Source organism: Myodes glareolus, chromosome 1, assembly GCF_982192425.1.
Source record: "Myodes glareolus chromosome 1, mMyoGla1.1, whole genome shotgun sequence".
Lineage (NCBI taxonomy): Eukaryota > Metazoa > Chordata > Mammalia > Rodentia > Cricetidae > Myodes > Myodes glareolus.
Genome location: NC_142026.1, coordinates 69367343 through 69386505, shown reverse-complemented (window position 1 = coordinate 69386505; position 19163 = coordinate 69367343). Strand labels below are relative to the sequence as shown.

Here is a 19163-nt window from a genome sequence, read left to right as displayed (position 1 = left end):
TTTTCAGTTCACATCCAGGAATGATAGTCCCACTGATTTCTTTGTATATATTTTGAAAGAGATTCTCAGGGAAATTACTGTAAATTAGAGGGACTTCGTGGTTTCTATCTCTTTATAAAACTGACACAAATTCATTGTAACAAAACTTGGAAAATGCCCCCCAAAATTGTAAAACTTTTTAAAGCATTTAAAATTTTCATGCTTCAACTATCCAAAGATGATCTTTGCTGCTTTTCATTGAAATTTTTGTTTTGTTCGTTTTTTGAGACAGGATTTCTCTGTGTAACCCTGGCTGTCCTGGAACTTGTTCTGTAGACCAAGCTGGCCTCAGACTCAGAAATCCTGCCTGCCCCTGCCTCATGAGTGCTGGGATTAAAGTCGTGCATCACCACCACCAGTATAATTTTGTCTTAAATGTTTATGCTCACACATACACACAGTGTATTTTGAATATACAACGCAAAAGTGCATGTGTGTACAGTTAGCTCTCATTCAAAGCTTTAGAATTAGAAAACTCTTCTTATTCTCATTCTCTTGTAGCATGTTTTTCCTATATTTTGAGAATTTTCCCTAATGAGTTTATTGTAGCTTTATTTCTGGAAGATTATAACATTGTGCCCTCTATCCAATTATTTTACCAACCTTTTCTCAAAGAGGCCTGGGTGTTTCCTATACATTTCCTGTGAGGGTATGAATGGGTGGCAGGCAGTTCATCAGTTATTAAATCATATGAATGTTTTCTCAGTAAACCTACTGGGGAGAAATCCAGAGGATTTATTTGTTCATATGCAGATCATTTGTACAAGGCTTCTCAAAAATAAGAATTTCAAAACAAATCCACTATGGTTTGTTGATGTAGGAGGATCATCTATCTATGTGTTACTTTCATTGGTTAATAAAGAAACTGCCTTGGCTTTTTGATAGGGCAGGATTTATATAGGTGGAGTAGATTGAACAGAATGCTGGGAGAATGATGCAGAGTCAGGCAGACGCCATGATTCCCCTTCCCAAGACGGACGCTGGCTAGACTCATGCTGGTAAGCCACAACCTTGTGGTGGCATACAGATTATTAAGTATGGGTTAGTCAAGATGTGAGAGTTAGCCAATAAGAGGCTAGAGCTAATGGGCCAGGCAGTGTTTAAATGAATACAGTTTCCATGTAATTATTTTGGGTAAATCTAGCTGCAAACCGGGCAGCGGAAAGCGGCCTGCTGCTTCTTTTACAGTTTGTGGCATAATAAAAATCAAAGCCTTAGTGGAGACTGCCATTATTAATAAGGAAGAAGTCTTCATGGCACCTTAAGGGAAACAAGTAAGATGTAAAATTTTATAGTATTTTTCATGTGTAGAGAGGAAGCATTTGTTTATTTATACTTAAGTATGGAGTCTCTGAAAGGGTGAAAAGTAAGTAGATGTACCATCTGCCCTTGGGGAGGAATTGGGGGAAGCTGGGGTGAGAAATAATTTTCACTCTATCTTTTTATATTTTTTTGGAATTTTGCGATATGTGAAAGTATTACCAGTTTAAAAAAAATAAGTTTAACAGAAATGTTGATTCTTTTTTATTAAAGTAAGCTTTAAATTTTGTTTCATAGCTTATTGTCTGCTGTAATAATAAAAACCCAGAGACACATAGTGGAGTTCAACCTGAAGATCAGAAAAGCAAAGCATCCAGCCACTAAAGAGCTCTTCCCTCTAAGAAACCCTCAGACTGAAAGAGAGCAAATTTCTTTCTCATCTCGCCTTATATTTCTCTTTAGTGCTGGGATTAAAAGCGTGTGACTCCCTAGTACTGGGATTAAAGGTATGAGCTACCACCACCTGAATCCGTTTCTGCACTGATCTTGTGTAGCCCAGGGTGACCTCAAACTCAGAGATCCATCTGCCTCTGTCTCCCAAATCCTGGAACTAAAGGTATGTGACACCACTGCCTAGACTCTAGTAGCTTAGTTTTACCTTCTGGTCTTCAGACAAGTTTAATTTATAAAACATAAATAAAATATCACTACAGTCTGCCTCATCCTGCCAGAATTTCCCTGAGTAGGAACCGTGGTGTGTCTTTGTCATAGGTGTTTTGTGTACGCCTAAATGTTGTTCATTTAACAAAAGAAGTTGCATGTGAAACAGCTTTAACTATGCAATACTAAAGGTGAAAATGCTAAAAAGCAGACATAAACTTCCTAGTTCCTTTGTCCTTTCCCTTATTAGCCAACCAAACACAAGAAGCCCAGGATGGTAGAGCCAACAGCTAAGTACTCCAGATAGATCTTGAATGGTTAGTCATGGCTATATAGACCTTATCTCAATAAAATAAAATAAAATATAAGTAATAGTGGGAATTCTTAGCTAGACCAGAATTCATAGGGCCCCTGATTTAGAACAAATCTATCTTCCTTCCCATACATTCTAGGCTCACCCACTCGCATGCTTACTGACCTCTATTATCCATTCTTTGAGCTTATAGACTCATTTTTCAACCTCAGAGTCTCCCCTCCCCCATCCAAAAACATAGGTAATACACGAAGTGTTCTAGCACACCCAAGTGTGGCAAACACAGGTCAGAGAATGGCAAACATATCGCCCTTCTTTCCTCTGCTAAGCCAGTAGACTACATTCCTTATGCTAGCCACCGAGGCCTGTTTCCTTATTTGGCCACTATGTTATGCCTGACTCATGCCTGAGAATGATCATCAAGGTCCAACAAAACATCAAGGTTCACCAATCAAAATTCATCATTTTGACTCACCTAATTAAAATACCCAATCAGAGCTAACTCATTGTAACACAGAACTCCCTCTTTTCCCTCTTAAAATTAACACGTGCAGCCCCGCCAGCCATCCCAGCTTCCATCCAGAGGGCCTTCGGAGTGGTGAGTTGATTCGGGCCCGCGGCAGGGGCCCGGGGAGGGGGAGCTAGGACTCTCCCCGACCCCATAGACTCCCAGGTCAGCCTGCTCTGCTGGCTCCACCCTGCTAGCTTCCCTGCCAGCCATCCCAGCTTCCATCCAGAGGGCCTTCGGAGTGATCCTTCATCTGGCGAAGGACGGCGATACAGTCGGAGACCCACATTGGAGCACCGGACTGAGCCCCCCGAGGTCCAAATGAGGAGCAGAAGGAGGAAGAACATGAAAAACGAAATCAGTACTGCGAGGGATGCTATCACCCACTGATACAAGGGAACGGATCTGATGAGAGTTTACCAAGGCCAGTTGGACTGGGACTGAACGAGGACGTGATCTAACCAGATTCTCGGAATTTGACCGGATTCTCTGACTGTGACTGGCCCGAAGTCTTTCTGAAAAGCCATTGGCTATGACACTGGGACCTGTTTCCTCTACATATACTGGATTTTGGGGACCCAGTCTGTTTGGACACTCACCTTCCTGGACCTGGAGGGAGGGGGAAGGAACTGGAACTTCCCACAGGGCAGGAAACCCTGACTGCCCTGGGGGACGAAGAGGGAGGAGGAGGGGGAGTGGGGGGAGTGGGAGGGTGTTGGGAGGGGGGCGGAAATGGAAACTTTTATAATTTAATAAAATTTACTTAAAAAAATTAACACGTGCAAAGATATTTGCTGTTATGTGCAGATTCAGCCACTTTGTCTCTGTCTTGCTTAATAATGGATCTCTCTGCATGTCGTTTGTGCTGGAACATGGTTTTTAGGTGTTGTCTGCACCCAATTCGGGGTCCAGAAGGAAGCACCCTGCAGTACGCAGGTCCCCTCAGTACACCCACCTACATTATACACATTGCATACATTATGAGAAAATATTTGTCATCATCCATCTTAGACTGACTTTCATGGCGTGGTGCCAAGTCCACAATATTTATTAAATGCCTGATCAAGTAGTCTTCCATGTTGTTACTCCCTTTTCCAGATAGGAAAAAGACCCTAAGTTGAGTAGTGAGGATCTGCCGTACTAGCCATTTTCTCCTTAACTCAGCGGCTTGTATCTTGCTGTTGTCTGCACAGTTCCCATACAGATAACCTGTGATTACCATTTATGAAATTTGGTAGCATGGAGCTAAGGCCGTTACATAGATTGTTACACTGTGCACTGTTTACTTTGTATGGAGCTCAAAGACAGGCAAAGTCATGAACAGTTTCACCAATGCCAGCAGTAATCACCTCTGAGACAAGCGCCTTACCTAGACTTGGGAGCTGTCCGTGGTTCTGAAACATCCTAGCCCTGAACTGTCTCACGTGTTAAGTATTAGTTGGCTAAGATTGGTTAATGTGAGTAAATCTCTGGATTCCACCGCACAAAAAAAAAGAAAGAAAGAAAGAAAGAAAGAAAGAAAGAAAGAAAGAAAGGAAGGAAGGAAGGAAGGAAGGAAGGAAGGAAGGAAGGAAGGAAGGAAGAAAGAAAGAAAGAGAAAAAGAAAAACCACAAGCAAACTGACTGACAAGATGGCTAAGTGGGTAAAAGTACTTGTTGCAAGACTGAGTTTGAGTGGAACCCACATGGTAAGAGAGAACTGAGTTCCACAAGCTGTCTCCTAACCTCTTCATTTGCATCATGCCATATACACCCCCCACACACACATACCAAATAAATGTGATTTTTAAAAATTATGTATATGGATATTTTGCCTGTTTGTATGTCTATCTGTACAGCACTTGTGTGCCTGGTGCCTTGAAAGCCAATAGAGGGCACCAAAACTCCTGGAACTACAGTGAGTTGATTGTGAGCCATCTGAGGATTCACCTGCACCGTGCACGCTCCAACTTCCCGCGCAAACACAACCACTACTCACAGACAGCTCTATCCCAACAAACACCAACCAAGAGTCCGTCCCTTCCCCTGAGCCCTCCCCGCATCATGCATGCACGCCTACAACTCCCAGCGGGTCCAGGGACTTGGCGCTGTGCTTTCTGGGACTTGTAGTCCAGGTGACGCACCCTGCGGCCGTGCGCCTGAGCTAGGCATGTTGGGAGTTGTGGTCTCTGGGCATGAAGGCGCCTGTGTGTTCGTCATCAGAGTACCTCCGGAATTGTCTGCTGGGACTTCTGGAGAACCGGTGAGAACTAGAGCCGTGGCACTGAGGGCTGAGAGCTGCGAACGCCCACGCCGAAGCTGACGGCCCGTGAGTAAGGACCGGCAGAGTGTGGGATGGCTGACGCGTGTAAGACCGACAAACAAAAAGTGGGACTGACCGACCGGTCGTATGTGCCCGGCAGGTTGTGCTGTGTCTAAAACATCTTGTCCTTGTATATGACGTCGAGTGACTAACTGATGAAGCGACTGAAAGAAATAGTTCTTTGATGGTCTTTGTAGGTGGGGCTTGAGACGGAGCCAGTGAGTTTGTGACTGAGTTCAAGTGTGAGTGAAACCCTGTGTCTTGAAATGCTGACTAAAATGTTTCTCCTGCCTGCCAAGCACTGGGTGTACACAGACACACCAATACTTGAACTGCTTTTATTCCACCATAAAGTATGTATTAACTGAGCCCGGTGTGTCGCACATGTTCTTTTCGAAGCTATGTAGACCAGGTTGGCTTCAATCTCAGAGATCTGCTTGCCTCTCCCTCCTAAATGCTGGGATTAAAGACCGTGCCACCATGCCTGCCTTATTTGTTTTTAATAATTTTGTAGGTATATGTGCATGTGTGGATGTGGGTATGGCATGGGATGAGCCTGGAAGTCAGAGGACAACTTCTGAAAGCTGGCTGGCCCTCTCTGTCTCTCTCCTTGTTTCTGCCGCACTGCATACTCCAGACTAGCTGGCCCACAAACTTCCTGGTGATTCTCTGGTCTCTGCCTCCCATCCTGCCATAGAAGTGCTGGGATTACAGATGTGTTCTCCTACATCCACCTTTTTGGAAGCCAGCACAGCAGGCTTCCATGGTGAGTACCTTTACCTGCTGAGCCATCTCTTTGCCCCCCCCCCTCCCTTTTGTCTTGTTAGGTAGCTCAGACAGCCTTCAGAGTTGCAATCCTCCTGCTTCATCCTCCCAAGTGCTGGAATTACAGGCATGTGCCACCATGCCTGTACTGAAAAGTCCCTAACCCTTAAGGTGTGGACACTGCAGTGATAGCAGGTGGATAATAAACAAATAGTCATACAATTGTGCTATCCACCAAATGGTAGAGAGTAGTAAGAAATAAAGCAGGGTAGGGGCAGAACCTCTGCAGAGTTGTCTTTTGTGTAGAGGCCTGCCATACAGAAGGGCGAGAATTCCTAATAAGGACAAGGTATTTGCCCAGGACTGAAAAGAAATAAATAAAAAAGCCAGCATTATTGAGATTCTCATAATCAAAAGCCACCATTTAGTTATTTATTTACTGCTAAAAGAGTCTTGCTCTCTAGCCCAGTATAGCCTTGAACTCTAAATCTTCATGCCTTGGCCTTCTGAGTGGTGAGATTATAGGTATGTGTCACCATACCTGGCTAAACGTTTTTCTATCTATCTGTCTGTCTGTCTGTCTATCTATTTTTGAGGCAAATTCTCACTATGTAGTACTGAATGGCCTAGAACTCAAAGTTATGCCTGCCCCTGCCACCATAGTCCTGAAATGAAAAGTATGTGCCACCACACCCAGCCTAAAACTCACCATTTCAAAGTATACAATTCAGTAACTTTTAGTAAACCGCACCCCTAGTCATAAGCAGCAGAGTTCCAAATAAGCCCTGAATTATAAAGAACCACAGCAAAAATTAGAAAATATTTTAAACTAAATTATAATGAAGTAGGCTATGGTGGTATATGCTTGTAATCTCAGCACCCAGGAGGCTAAGGCATAAAGATTTCTATATCAAGGCTATCCTGGGCTTCATAAGAGATTCTGCCTCAAATAAATAAAAATGTAAATAGAACTGAACAAAATTGTGATATACAATTAGAGCTGTTTAGAAGAAAATGTACAGCTTTAAACATGTTGATTTTAGACTTTTTTTTTCGGTTTTTTCAAGACAGGATTTCTCTGTAGCTTTGGAGCCTGTCCTGGAACTAGCTCTTTTAGACCAGCCTGGCTTCGAACTCACAGAGATCCACCTGACTCTGTTTCCCGAGTGCTGGGATTAAAGGCGTGCGCCACCACCACCCGGCTGACATTTTTTTTCATGTCAGGGTTTCTCTGTGTAGCCCTGACTGTCCTGGAACTTGCTCTGTAGACTGGGCTGGCCTTGAACTCACAGAGATCTACCTACCTCTGCCTCCCAAGTGCTGGGATTAAAGGCACGCCCCACCACCACCCAGCTGATCTCAAACTTTTATATTTATTTCTTTATGTGCATGCATACTACAGCACAACACTTTGGGGGGCATTTTTTACTGATTTTTATTGAGCTCTACATTTTTCTCTGCTCCCCCTGCCTCTCCCCTCCCCCCTTCAACCCTCTCCCAAAGTCCCCATGCTTCCAATTTACTCAGGAGATCTTGTCTTTTTCTACTTTCTACTTCCCATGTAGATTAGATCTATGTAAGTCTCTCTTACAGTACAAAACTCTTAATAGTCAGGTTCTTCCTTCTACCATATAGGTCCTAGGTATCAAACGTATGTCATCAGGTTTGGCAGCAAATGCCTTTACCTGATAAGCCATCTCAATAGCCCAAATACACACATCTGAAAAGAAGCAAGGTAGTCAGGCATAGTAGAACATGCACTGGGGATGAAGCAGGAGGATGGTAAACTGGAGGCCAGTCTCATTACATAGTTCCACAGGGAAACAGCAGATAAAGTGAATAATTCACCATGTGCTTATCAAGTCAAAAGATAGGAAAATGGGCAATGTATAAGAGACAGGAGACATGGCTCTGTGGCTAGCCATGGATTTGCTTGTATTTGCAGCTCACTTTCTTGCTAATCCTTCCCTAGCTGGAAGACTTTTCTGTCTTCACCTGAAATAGGAATATATCTTATGTCCCTTGAGTTTGTTATAGTGTGTGTGTGTGTGTGTACTTCACGTGAAGGCCAGAGGTTGACATCAGGATTCTGCCTCTATCACTTTCCACCTCTGCTGCTGCTACTGTTGTTTTGAGACCAGATCTCTCAATCTACAGCTAGCCAGTGAGCCCTGGGGATCTGCCTGTCTCTGCTTCCCTCTGTGCTAGGGTTATGGACCTGCACAGCCATGCTTGGCTTCTTATAGTGCTGGGTATCCAAACCCAGGCCATGCTTACTCAGCAAGCACTTTACCAACTGAGCCATCTCCTTAGCTCTGTTGAAGTTACTTTATTCTTTGGTTTTATGATCTTGTTTTTCTGTGTATGGGTGTTTTGCCTACATGTATGTCTGTGTACTAGATGCATGCCTAATGAAAACCAGAAGAAGGTGTCAGACAACCTAGGACTGAAATTGCAGACAGTTGTGAGCCACTAAGTGGGTGCTAAGCCATCTCTTCGGCCTCTAAGGAGATTTTTTATTTTCACATGTGGTACTCAATCAAATGACAATATACAACAGTCAGTTCTCTTCCTCCACTCATGTGGTTCCTGCACCCTCACCTGTGGAGCCATCCCATTGCCTGCTCCCCTTTTTTTTAACTGTATTGGATTTGTTATTTGATAACAATTTCATACAACATGCATTCTCATTACTATAACCCCCCAGCCTTCCTCCCACCCATTATCCTCCTCCTTACAGACCTTCCCACATTCATAACTGTTTTGATTTTGAGACCCATCAAATTTAACCAAGACCATTGTAATTATGGGTTTGAAATTTTCTGCTGGAGCTTAATGCATTCCTCCATGTTGTATATTTTGTTTTGATTCTTTTGTTTGTTTTGTTTTGTTGGTATGAGTGCTCTATCTACATGTATGCCTACATACCAGTATGTCTACAGCATCAGAGTCCATTACAGATGACTGTGAGCCACCATATGGTTACTGGGAATTGAACTCGGGAGCTCTGGCAGAGCAGCCAGTGCTCTTAACCACTGAGCCATCTCTCCAGCCCCTGTTGTATATTCTGAATGCATGGGACCACTGAGCATTGTCCTCAGCTCTGAACGGACACTACCATGATCATTACATTCATCTTTTTTTTTCCCCCTGAGGCTTTTATTTCAAGTTGACTTTTTTATTGATATTATTGAGCTATAATTTTTCTCTGCTCCCTTACCTTCCTCTCCCCTTCCCTTCTACCCTTTCCCATGGTCTCCATGCACCCATTTTACTCAGGAGATCTTGTCTTTTTTTCTACTTCCCATGTAGATTCGATCCATGTATGTCTCTCTTAGGGTCCTCATTGTACATTCATCTTTTCCCATGTGAGGATAAGTGCTTGGTGGCAAGCACCTTTTCCTGATAATCCATCTCACTGACCCAAATACATACATCTAAAAAGAAGCAAGTAGTAGGCATGGTAGTGCATGCACAGAGGAGGATGAGGCAGGAAGATGGTGAATTGGAGACCAGTCTGGCTACCTCAAACCTGCATCTCCTCTCCCTCTTTTCAGATGGTGAAGCTCTAACATCTCTACAGACCCAGTTCTGAGGCTCCAGCCATCTCGTGTCTCACTGAGTTCATCTGCCCCATGGCCATCCCCAAGTGCCCTCTGAGCCCAGTACTCTGGGAACAGGACAGCTTCCTTCAGGTGAAGGTGAAAGAGGAGGAAGAAGCTAGCCTCTGCCAGAGCCAGGGATGCAGCCCTAGCCCTATTGCCCATCCTGAGGCTGCACGCCTGCGCTTCCGGCACTTCCGTTATGAGGAGGCATCCAGCCCCCATCAGGCGCTGGCACAACTGCGAGAGCTGTGTTGCCAGTGGCTGAGGCCAGAGTCGTCCTCCAAAGAGCAGATGCTGGAGCTGCTGGTGCTGGAGCAGTTCCTGGGCGCACTGCCCCCTGAGATCCAGGCCTGGGTCGGGGCTCAGTGCCCAAAGAGTGGAAAGGAGGCTGCCATTCTGGTGGAGGATCTGACTCAGTTGCTGGACAAGAGCGGTAAGGAGGAGCAGCAGGTAAAGAGGTAGTCGGCCACAGAGAGCATTGGCACAGCCTGGCTGGAATGTAGGTCAAGCTAGCTCTAGTTACAGATTGCTGCTGGGGTGCTCGTTCTCACCTTTGTACCTTAGCCATGGGTACACGTGACCACATCCCACGCAGTTAGGAGTAAGGGGCTTAGACACATCGGTATCCAGAAGATACACTCAGGGAGCCTTGATACTCGGCCTGCTTGCTCTCACCTACTCTCACATTCCATATCTCCTTTAGGTCTGGCTTTCTCTGTGTTGCTTTGGAACTTATCCTGGGACTTGCTCTGTAGAACAGACTGGACTTGAACTCACAGAGACTCCTGCCTCTGCCTCCTAAGTGCTGGGATTAAAGGTGTGCACCATCAGCGGCCCAGCGAGGGTATCAGATCTTGGAGTTACAGACAGGTACGAGCTGCCATGTGGGTGCTGGGAATTGAACCCGGGTTCTCTGGAGGAGCAGCCAGTGCTCTTAACCGCTCTCCAGCCCTTATTTAAAAAAAAAAAAAAAAAAAAAAAAAAAAAAAAGACGAGGTCTTTTGTACCAAAGCTAACCTCAAATTTGCTACATAGAAGACCTTGATCTTCTGATCCTCCTGCCTCCACTTCCCAAATGCTGGGATTACAGGCACGTGCTACCACACCCAGCTTCAGATGCTGGTGCTAGGGATATAGGTAAGCACTCTGCCAGCTGAGCTATATCCCTAGCTTATCACCATCTCCCCAAAGGTTCCTGGCTTATTACTCAAGTAGACAGGGGGAAAACAGCAAGCAATGTCTAGTGTGAGCCAATCAGATCTGTGTTTGCCTTTGGACAGTCAAATCCCAGGAATTCAGTGAGCCTGGGGCTCTTCCCCAAAGGAAGTGTGGCTCCTTGCCCAGAAGAAATGACTGAATGCCTTGAGTGAGAGGGAGGGGGAGAGAAGTAAGTATCCCTGTGTATCCTCTTGTGGCCTTCCCTGTGCTGGCCTACGGGATCTGGGGGATGGATAGATGGCCCTGACTGGAGTGGGTACTTGTCATTCAAGGAGATTCACACATCTATTCCCTGCCCAGAGATGTCTGGTAGGATGCAAGGGCCCAAGCGCTGTACAGTCTAGTCCAGGACTTCCAGAGCAAGTCCATGTCCCTCAGAATCTCTACTACCATCTTATGATTTTACTCACTTATTCATTTATTAAGACAGGGTCTTACTATGTAGCTCTTGGCTTGGAACTATGATGTAGTACTATCTTGGAACAAGCTCTAGAAACCAGCTGGTCTTGAACTCAGAGATCCTTCCGGCTCTGTCTCCTGACCATGCATAACCCTGTGATCGTGTACCTGGAGCTCAGCACCTCCCCTGGGCCTCAATCTCTTCATCTACAGTGAAACCACTAAGTACCTCCTTCTGGAAAGGATGAGGCAGTGAAAGTTACACAGTGCACTTGGAGTCATAAGCCAGCGGCCCAGGCAAGCAAGCACTATCACATAATGAGGTCCAGATGATGGCAGTGCTAAACTTAAGGATTGACAACTTGGCACCTCAAAGTCTGGGGTTGGAGCCCTGTTTCTAAGTCTACTCAGCCCAAGGATAGACTGGAAGGCCAGCTATTGCATACTTCTCTGACTCATCCTTGGGACTCATCTGTAAACACTGCCAGATGAAGTATCCTCAGGTACCCTTTGCTCCCGTGGAGAGCAGGTCAGTGCAGGTGCGTCTCTCCCTCCTGTTTACTCAAATCAGGGAGTTTCAGAAGCAAACCAGATATCTACCTAGAGTTCTGCTGTGAGAAGTGGCAGTCACAGGCATCTGGCTTGATTCTCATTCAGCCACTGTTCCCAAAGACGGCCTCTGAGTTTAAGGGACAGCGCCTGGACTCAGAACTTGGCCCTGCCCCAGATTGCCAGGAGCTGATGCACAGGTACCTGACAAGGCCCAGCTTCCTCCACTCTTGTTTTTCAGATCTTATCCACATGTAAGTTTGCCTTTGGGCATTTTAATCAGATCAGGAGCCTTGGCAAGACAGATGGCTTGATTGGGTGAGGAAAAAATCAGAACCATGATGCAGTTTAGGGTAGTATAAGAGGACAGTCCTGGATCCTTTTTCTTACCCAAGACACCAAAGGGGAAGCTTCCCCTTGGAAATGGGACCATGTGACAAATGTGTGGACAGGGCCTCAAACAGATAGAGAGGCTTGTGTGGTGACTGGTAGCAGGGGAAGTAACAGTATGATTTGCATGATTCCAGGGTGGGAACCCGGAGTGCAACACGAAGAGGCAAGTTGTAAACAGAGCAGCACAGACGAGTTACACCCACCAGACATAGCCACTGAAACACCCGCAGGAGTCATTTCCCCCAAATCCACCTTTGCCCACACATGTAAACCTGAGAGCAGCTCTGAGAGCCAGCCAGAGCTCCTAGGAGCACTCTGGATGAAGTCTGCTGCCCAAGAGATGGGTTTCAGAAAAGACCTGGGGTCTCACATGGGTGCCCCCAAAGACCAGCCTGGCTATGAGTCTGATGTCTCAGGAAACAGTTCCAACATGTGGCCCAGCTTCCCTTCCCAAGACAAGGCTTCTTCAGAGGAGAAACTTGGCACGCTGTATGACTATGGGACAGTGCCTCCAGATACACACTCAGGAAAGAAGCCCTCCACGTATGGTGAATGTGTGAGAACATTCCAGAATACTTCAGCTCTGGAGGCCCACCAGAAGAGCCACTCTCAGAAGATGCCCTATGCCTGTGTCGAGTGTGGGAAGGCTTTCAGTCGGAGCACCCACCTTGCCCAACACCAGGTTGTCCACACAGGAGCAAAGCCCCATGCATGCAAAGAGTGTGGGAAAGCCTTCAGGCGGGTCACCCACCTGACGCAGCACCAGAGGATTCATACTGGGGAGAAGCCCTATAAGTGTGAGGAGTGTGGCAAAACCTTCAGCCGCAGCACCCACCTCACCCAGCATCAGCGGGTACACACCGGGGAGCGGCCTTATGAGTGTGATCTGTGCGGCAAGGCCTTCAGCCAGAGCACCCACCTGACACAGCACCAGCGCATCCACACTGGGGAGAAGCCCTACAGGTGTGACGTGTGTGGGAGAGCCTTCAGTGACTGCTCGGCTCTGGTCCGGCACCTGAGAATCCACTCTGGAGAGAAGCCCTATCGGTGTAAGGACTGCCCAAAGGCCTTCGCGCAGAGCTCCTCCCTCATTGAGCACCAGCGCACGCACACGGGAGAGAAGCCGTACAAGTGCAGTGACTGTGGGAAGACCTTCAGCCGCAGCTCAGCTCTCATGGTCCACCTAAAGATCCACGTCACTGTGCTCCAGTGACTGGAAACACCACAGCACAGCCTCCCTCAGAGAACCCTGAATTCCACAGGAGCCAGGAACCCCACTGGTGGATAACTGTGTCACCCAGTGTCTAAGGGCAGACTGGGGCCATCTGGGTACACCTCTACATTTGAGGTCCCAGGTGAACCCCCTAATGAACATAGAGATTCAGACTAATCGGTGAAACTTCTAGAAGCTCCTACTGCCCTCTCTCTCCCACTCAGGCTGGTCCCAGAGAAAAGATACCTGAGCTAAAGATGTGCGTTGCTCAGATGACCTCTAGGTGATCCTCTAGGTAGGAAGGCCCAAGCTTCACATTCTCACATGGCTACTGTTCTTGCCAGTTCCTTTGCTGTTCAGCCTAGAAAGGATGCCTGCCAGGCTCACTCCATGCCTTCCTCCCTGCTTCCCCACCACATTAGTGTATACTAACGCCGAGACACTTGTGAGGCCGTCTGCGGTGTGGCCTTCTCCATGCCATCCCACTCGTGCTTTCCCTGTCTGCAGCTACCATGCTGCTTGACACTTGCCCACTCTCGTCCTGTCCTCCCACGTCTCAGGCTCCAGCCCTGTGGATTCACCTCGGGCTCATCTCTAATCTAGCCCCTCCTCCAGCATCACCTTCCGTGAGCTCTCATGGCCCCCACTGGATTTTTATCAGGGCTCTTCTTTCTCACTCCTTCCGGCCTTAATTCCATCCCCACCCACTTTCTTCCTGCTGCGGCTCTTTTTGCTACCCAGTCATATTGTGTCACTCCAGGGGAGGAAGTTGCCCGGTGAGTCACCTTTCCAGCAAACTTTGGTGAATGAGGTACAAGTATGCCAGGATACATGTCACTTCGGCCCAAGCAATTGTTCTAGTTACCCTCAACTGTGTATATGAATGTTTGTCTTGGTTGCACAGTGATGTAAAAGTGGTTTCAAAGTACTAGTCTGCCTGTTGGGCAAACTACACTCCTTGCCTTGTCTGTTTGCTCCAGACCTGGCCTCCTCTCGCACCTTCCACTCCTGTAGCCTTACCTCCCAATGCCAGCCAACTCTCTCCCACCTGTGTGCCTCTCTGCCTGTCCCTGGAACTCGGAAGCCCTCGGTCCTCTGATATCGCAGGTGTCCTTGAGGAGCTTCCCCAGCCATTCTGACCTGACCCTCCTTGCTGCTGTGGGGCCCCATTCACCGCTGTCTCAAACCTCTCACCATGTCACGGTACTTGTGCTTCTTACAGAATGCACAGACCAGCGCTCCCAAGGACACAAAATAGTTCATGCTGTGGACAGGGCACAAGATGCACAGACCCTTCCCAGGGTCTCCAGGAGTGTGACCAATACATCCCTTGGATAGTTACTGTCCTCCACCTGGAGCCCCTGTGCGCACATAAGCCTGGCTGCAGTAGTCAAAACAAAACATGGCTATACTGAGTCTTCCTTAAACCCTGGGTGCCATAGACTTAGGGGATGCCAGCACTCTGCCAGTCCTAAAATCATAACCTATTTACTCTGCCTGACTTCCTTAACCTCAGAAAGAGGATCCCCTGGCTCTTGTGCCTCTTGACAAACACGGATGACTTCACAAGGTCCTCAGTCATGGATCTACGTGAGATACGGTATCTAAACCCATTGGCATAATACACTTTGTTTTCCTGAGCCTCCCATGTCTCCTCTTGTGGCCTCACCTGACTATCACACACAAGAACAGAGACCACCAGGAGAGTTGCAAACTGGAGAATTTCAATAAAAGTACTGAAATTCCTACCACGTGGGTGGAAGCTGCATACAGGTTGGGCTGCTCCAACAATTGCTTCTGTGTGGCCAGTGGGGGATCCTCTGAGCAAAGGTCACACTACAGGCCCGCAGGCACTGGCTACTCCACGGAGGGTTTAGATGCAGGGCATTTAGATAGGACTGAGAACCCGCCCCCAGTTTGCAGGGTTCCTGGTCCCTGTGTATGTGGTACAGCTGTGCCCTGGGGTGGAAACAATGCGTGAATACAAAGTTCACACACACAGGCCTTCTCTTCACAAGATGTCTATGATACTGAAATGGACAGTTCAGGCCAGACAGGCTGGCACCCACCGGGCTCTGATCTCTAGAATACAAAGCTGCCAGGTCTTTAGGCCCAAGCTCTCAGACCCAGGGCCAAGAGCTGTAACGCAGACTGCTGTGGAGAGTTAAGGAATCCTAATACCTAAGATTGCCTGTTACCCACAATGCCCATTGCCACTGAGAGCTGAAGAATCCAGACATGTAGGCCAACACGAGAGCTCTACCACTAGTGAGGAGGCCAGGACTGGAGATACTCAATGTCTGCACAAGGATTATAACACTAGGGGGCGCCCTCTGCTGCTGTTCTCTGCGCGGCTTGAGCAGAGGCGGCAGGCAAGCACCAAGGGAAACCAATGCTACCAAGATCAGCACATGAATAGTCTACTAGCCTAACCACGATTCTGCCTGGGTAAAACAGAAGCACCACAGATGGCTGATGGTTAACACAAAACTGCCTAGTCCCAGGCAATCCCACCTCTCTAGGTCACAGATCAACCTTAACCCAATCGACAGTTCCCAAGCTCAAGCCTAGGTTGTCTGTCTCACTGTATACTAACAGTGACAAGGGCTACATAGGACACCACAGGACTTGATTGTCCTTTTTTTGCAGGCCTGAGTCCCTTCTGCACCTGTAGTGTCTTTTCAATGGTCCCTTCGTGGGCACTCGGAACTAGGGAGTCAGACCCTGCCTTTATAGGAAAATGCCGGCAAGAAACAAAGGAGAACATTTAACAAAGAAAATTACTTAAAGGACCTGAGAGGTGCACTAGAATTTGCAGGAAGGGAGATAATGGGTTCCTCCAGCCTCTTTGAAATGAGGACATTGTAGTTGAATCTGAAGCAGAAAGAAAATGCCTTAAGGCGCCAGGGAAAGAGCAAGTGCAAAGTCCAGGTGAAGCCGTGAGGACAGGGGATCCCGAAGTTGGCCACCACGGCCAGGCGAGTAATAGGCCTGGCACTTCCCTTCATGAATTACCGTCTCCCAGTCACAGTGGATTGCAGGAACTCATCTGTACAAGGGGCAAGACCGGAGCAAAAGATTGGGACCGGAAGTGTGCTGTTTCGCGCCTCTACCAACGCTTGGGGAGGGGGTGGCAGACTCATTGTGGGCCCAAAGGTTCCCGTTTTGAAGGCCAGAGCAGCAGGACTAAACAGAATGCCACATAATCATGTGGGCTGCCAGCATGGAACCTTACGTGCAGTGGACCACCATCCCTCGGCCTTCAGGGCTTGCGACCTGCGGGGAGGGGAGCAGCGGAAAAACCTGGTGGGAAATGTAGTCCTGTAGACGCCCTACTGTATACTGATTGAGGGAGGAGTTGTACCGTCCTGTATACTGATTGAGGAGGGAGGGGTTGTATGTTGTGGCAACAGTACCAGGCGATTCCCCGACCCCCCCCCCCCATAAATGAAACAATTACTTGTGTTATCAAGGAGATGGTGACCGCTGAAATGGCATACCAATCCCCTGCCAGGTTCAGGTAAAAGTTAGATTGGAAAGTACTAAAATATCCCAATGAACAGGCCTCCCTCCTTCTGAAACCTGGTCTATAAAAGTAGTGCAGGACACTGAGTATCAAAGTTCCCTTGATAACTATAAGTGCAACCGGTGTAAAGAAGAAGTAAAGCCCCCAAGGCAGTGTGAACCCTATTTGTTCTCCTGGTCTCGGATAGAGTAACCTGGTCGAGCCAACTCCCTTTAGTCAGTTCCCATAATGCCTCCCTCCCCCCATTTAGTCTTTGATTTCTGCCTTCATCCAATTTTGTTATTTTGAGACAAGATCTCATATAGCTCAGGCTGGCCTGGAACTCACTATGTAACCAAGGATAACTTTAAATTTCTGATTCTCCTGCCTTCCAAGTGCTGGAATTACAGGCAATAACTACCACACCTACCTACTTATACCAGAATCTTGAAAACTAATCCTAAAGAGATGGTTCGTGGTTAAAAGCACTGGCTGCTCTTCTAGAGGACCTGAGTTTATTTTGAAACATCCACATGGTGGCCCAAGACCATCCATAACTCCAGTTCCAAGGATCAGTTGCTGCCTTCTGACATTCATGGCCACCAAGCCAGCAAATAAAACATACATGCAGGCAAAATACACACACATATAAAATAATTTCTTTTTGAATTTTTGAGACAGGGTTTCTCTGTGTAGCCTTGGCTATTCTGGAACTTGCTTTGTAGCCCAGGCTAGCCTCGAACTCACAGAGATCTACCTGCCTCTGCCTCCCTGAGTGCTGGGATTAAAGGAGTGAGTCACTACCACCTGGCAAAATAAAAATATTTTTTAAAAAGAATTTTGAAAACTATAAAAAGGAGAGAGACAATTTCAGGAGAAGCTGAAGAAAGTACAGTATGCCAGGTGAATGGAAGTCACCATCCTGAATCTTGTACTTGGTTTCCCCAGTAACACCCACTGTCTTCATCTCAGTGAAGTTCTGCAAGATGGTAGGTCGTTTTATATCACTGTCACGCTCTTCACAACAGCAAACAGGAAACTGCTCATGGGCACTTGGGAGGGGACGGTGTTTGTCTTTTTTTTTTTTCCTGGCATTTTGAAAGTCTCCCTCTTTAGCTTATGCTAGCCTCAAGCTCACCATCCTCCTGCCACAGCCTCCTAAACACTGTGACTAGGCATCTCCAGGGCAGGCTCTGGATGTTGGCTGTTTTATTTTATGGTTTACATTTATTTATTTAGCAGGAGGCAAGGGCATGCACACTAACATGTCCTGGAGCACCCGAAGAGGTAGAGGACAACTGTGAGAGTTGGTTCTCTCCTCCTACCATGTGGGTTCGGGCTATTGAACTCAGGTCATCAGGTCTGGTGCTAAATCATCTTACCATTATCCATCTCTCTTTGGAGCAGGGAAGGCCACAACCATACCATTGTCCCTAGTTTTTAGGTTTGTGACTCAAGCATTTAATGCTAGTCTTACATTTTTAGTATTGTTTACTCCCGTTTCCTGAATAAAAGCAAGTGAAAATATATATATATATCTGTGGTTCTCAACATGGGGACAATTCTATCTTCTAGGCAATTGTCTGTGTCTCGAGATATATAAGGCTGTAGCAATATAACACTACTTGTATTTTGTTTATGGAAGCATCCCGAAATGCACAGGAAAGGTCTAGCCATAAATGCAATGTGCCAAGTTAAAGAAACCCAGTGAGGACCTGGGTTTGGATTATTTGGCAGAATGTTTCCTAGCATACATAAAACCCTAGATCCCACACTTGGAAGAAAAGAAAGCAGGAGACTCAGAAGTTCAAGGTCAGCCTCAGCTTCACAGTGAGTTTGGGACCAGACCAGGCTACCCAACTCTGTCTCAATAAAACCTAAATATAAGTAAGGATAGGGCTGTGGGTATAGATCAGTTGGTAGAGTACTTGCCTACATAAAGTAGAGCATGGTAGCATGTGCCTGTAATTCCAGCACTCAGGAGATAGAGGAAGGAAGATTAGAAGTCAAGATTATTGCTCTATTGGTCTATAAAGTGATAGCCATGCTTTTGACTTCAAATGAGTAAGTTTCTTAACTATATAGCAAAGAAAAGCAAAAGAATCATTGAGTGTTAGGCTTCAAACTCAGGACAAATGGCTATTAAACATACCAAAGTAGATTCTAGTCGCAGGTTCTCCTAGCATCTCTCAGTACCTGTTATAGAGTCACCCTGGCTAGCATACCCAGCCTCCTACACTAAACTTTCTAGCCCAGAAAATGATCTGGACTTCCCTTCCCCCAGCTTCCCTGATTCCTATAAAATCTCAGCCATTTTGTCCCCTGGCCCTTTTATCTTTGTGCTCTTGGTCTCTGGGTTCCCAAGTACTCTCTTTGCTCTCTCTTCTCCCTCCCCCTACCTCCTCGCATGTCCCAGTTTAGTCTGGACCCTTCC

General features: G+C 46.8%; 1 protein-coding gene across 6 annotated transcripts; it reads left to right on the top strand.

The window, feature by feature from the left end:
* The first annotated feature begins 4368 nt into the window (after positions 1 to 4368).
* Positions 4369 to 14975, top strand: LOC125395986 (zinc finger and SCAN domain-containing protein 22). Of its 6 annotated transcripts, none has more exons than XM_048427751.3 (4): positions 4369 to 5088; positions 5780 to 5848; positions 9405 to 9885; positions 12146 to 14975. In XM_048427751.3, the coding sequence occupies exons 3-4, from the start codon at positions 9483 to 9485 to the stop codon at positions 13222 to 13224; spliced, it is 1482 nt and encodes a 493-aa protein (XP_048283708.3). In that variant the 5' UTR covers positions 4369 to 5088; positions 5780 to 5848; positions 9405 to 9482; the 3' UTR covers positions 13225 to 14975. The 6 variants fall into 6 exon arrangements, with proteins under 6 accessions (XP_048283708.3, XP_048283704.3, XP_048283703.3 ...); XM_048427747.3 differs by having other exon boundaries at positions 5720 to 5848; XM_048427746.3 differs by having other exon boundaries at positions 5597 to 5848.
* Positions 14976 to 19163: the final 4188 nt, after the last annotated feature.

Bases quoted from the DNA above. Each gene is read 5' to 3' on its own strand.
- LOC125395986 (XM_048427748.3), top strand. From the start codon at position 9,483: ATGGCCATCCCCAAGTGCCCTCTGAGCCCAGTACTCTGGGAACAGGAC. The intron at 9,886-12,145 runs GTAAGGAGGAGC...GCATGATTCCAG, and splicing joins TCAGTTGCTGGACAAGAGCG to GGTGGGAACCCGGAGTGCAA.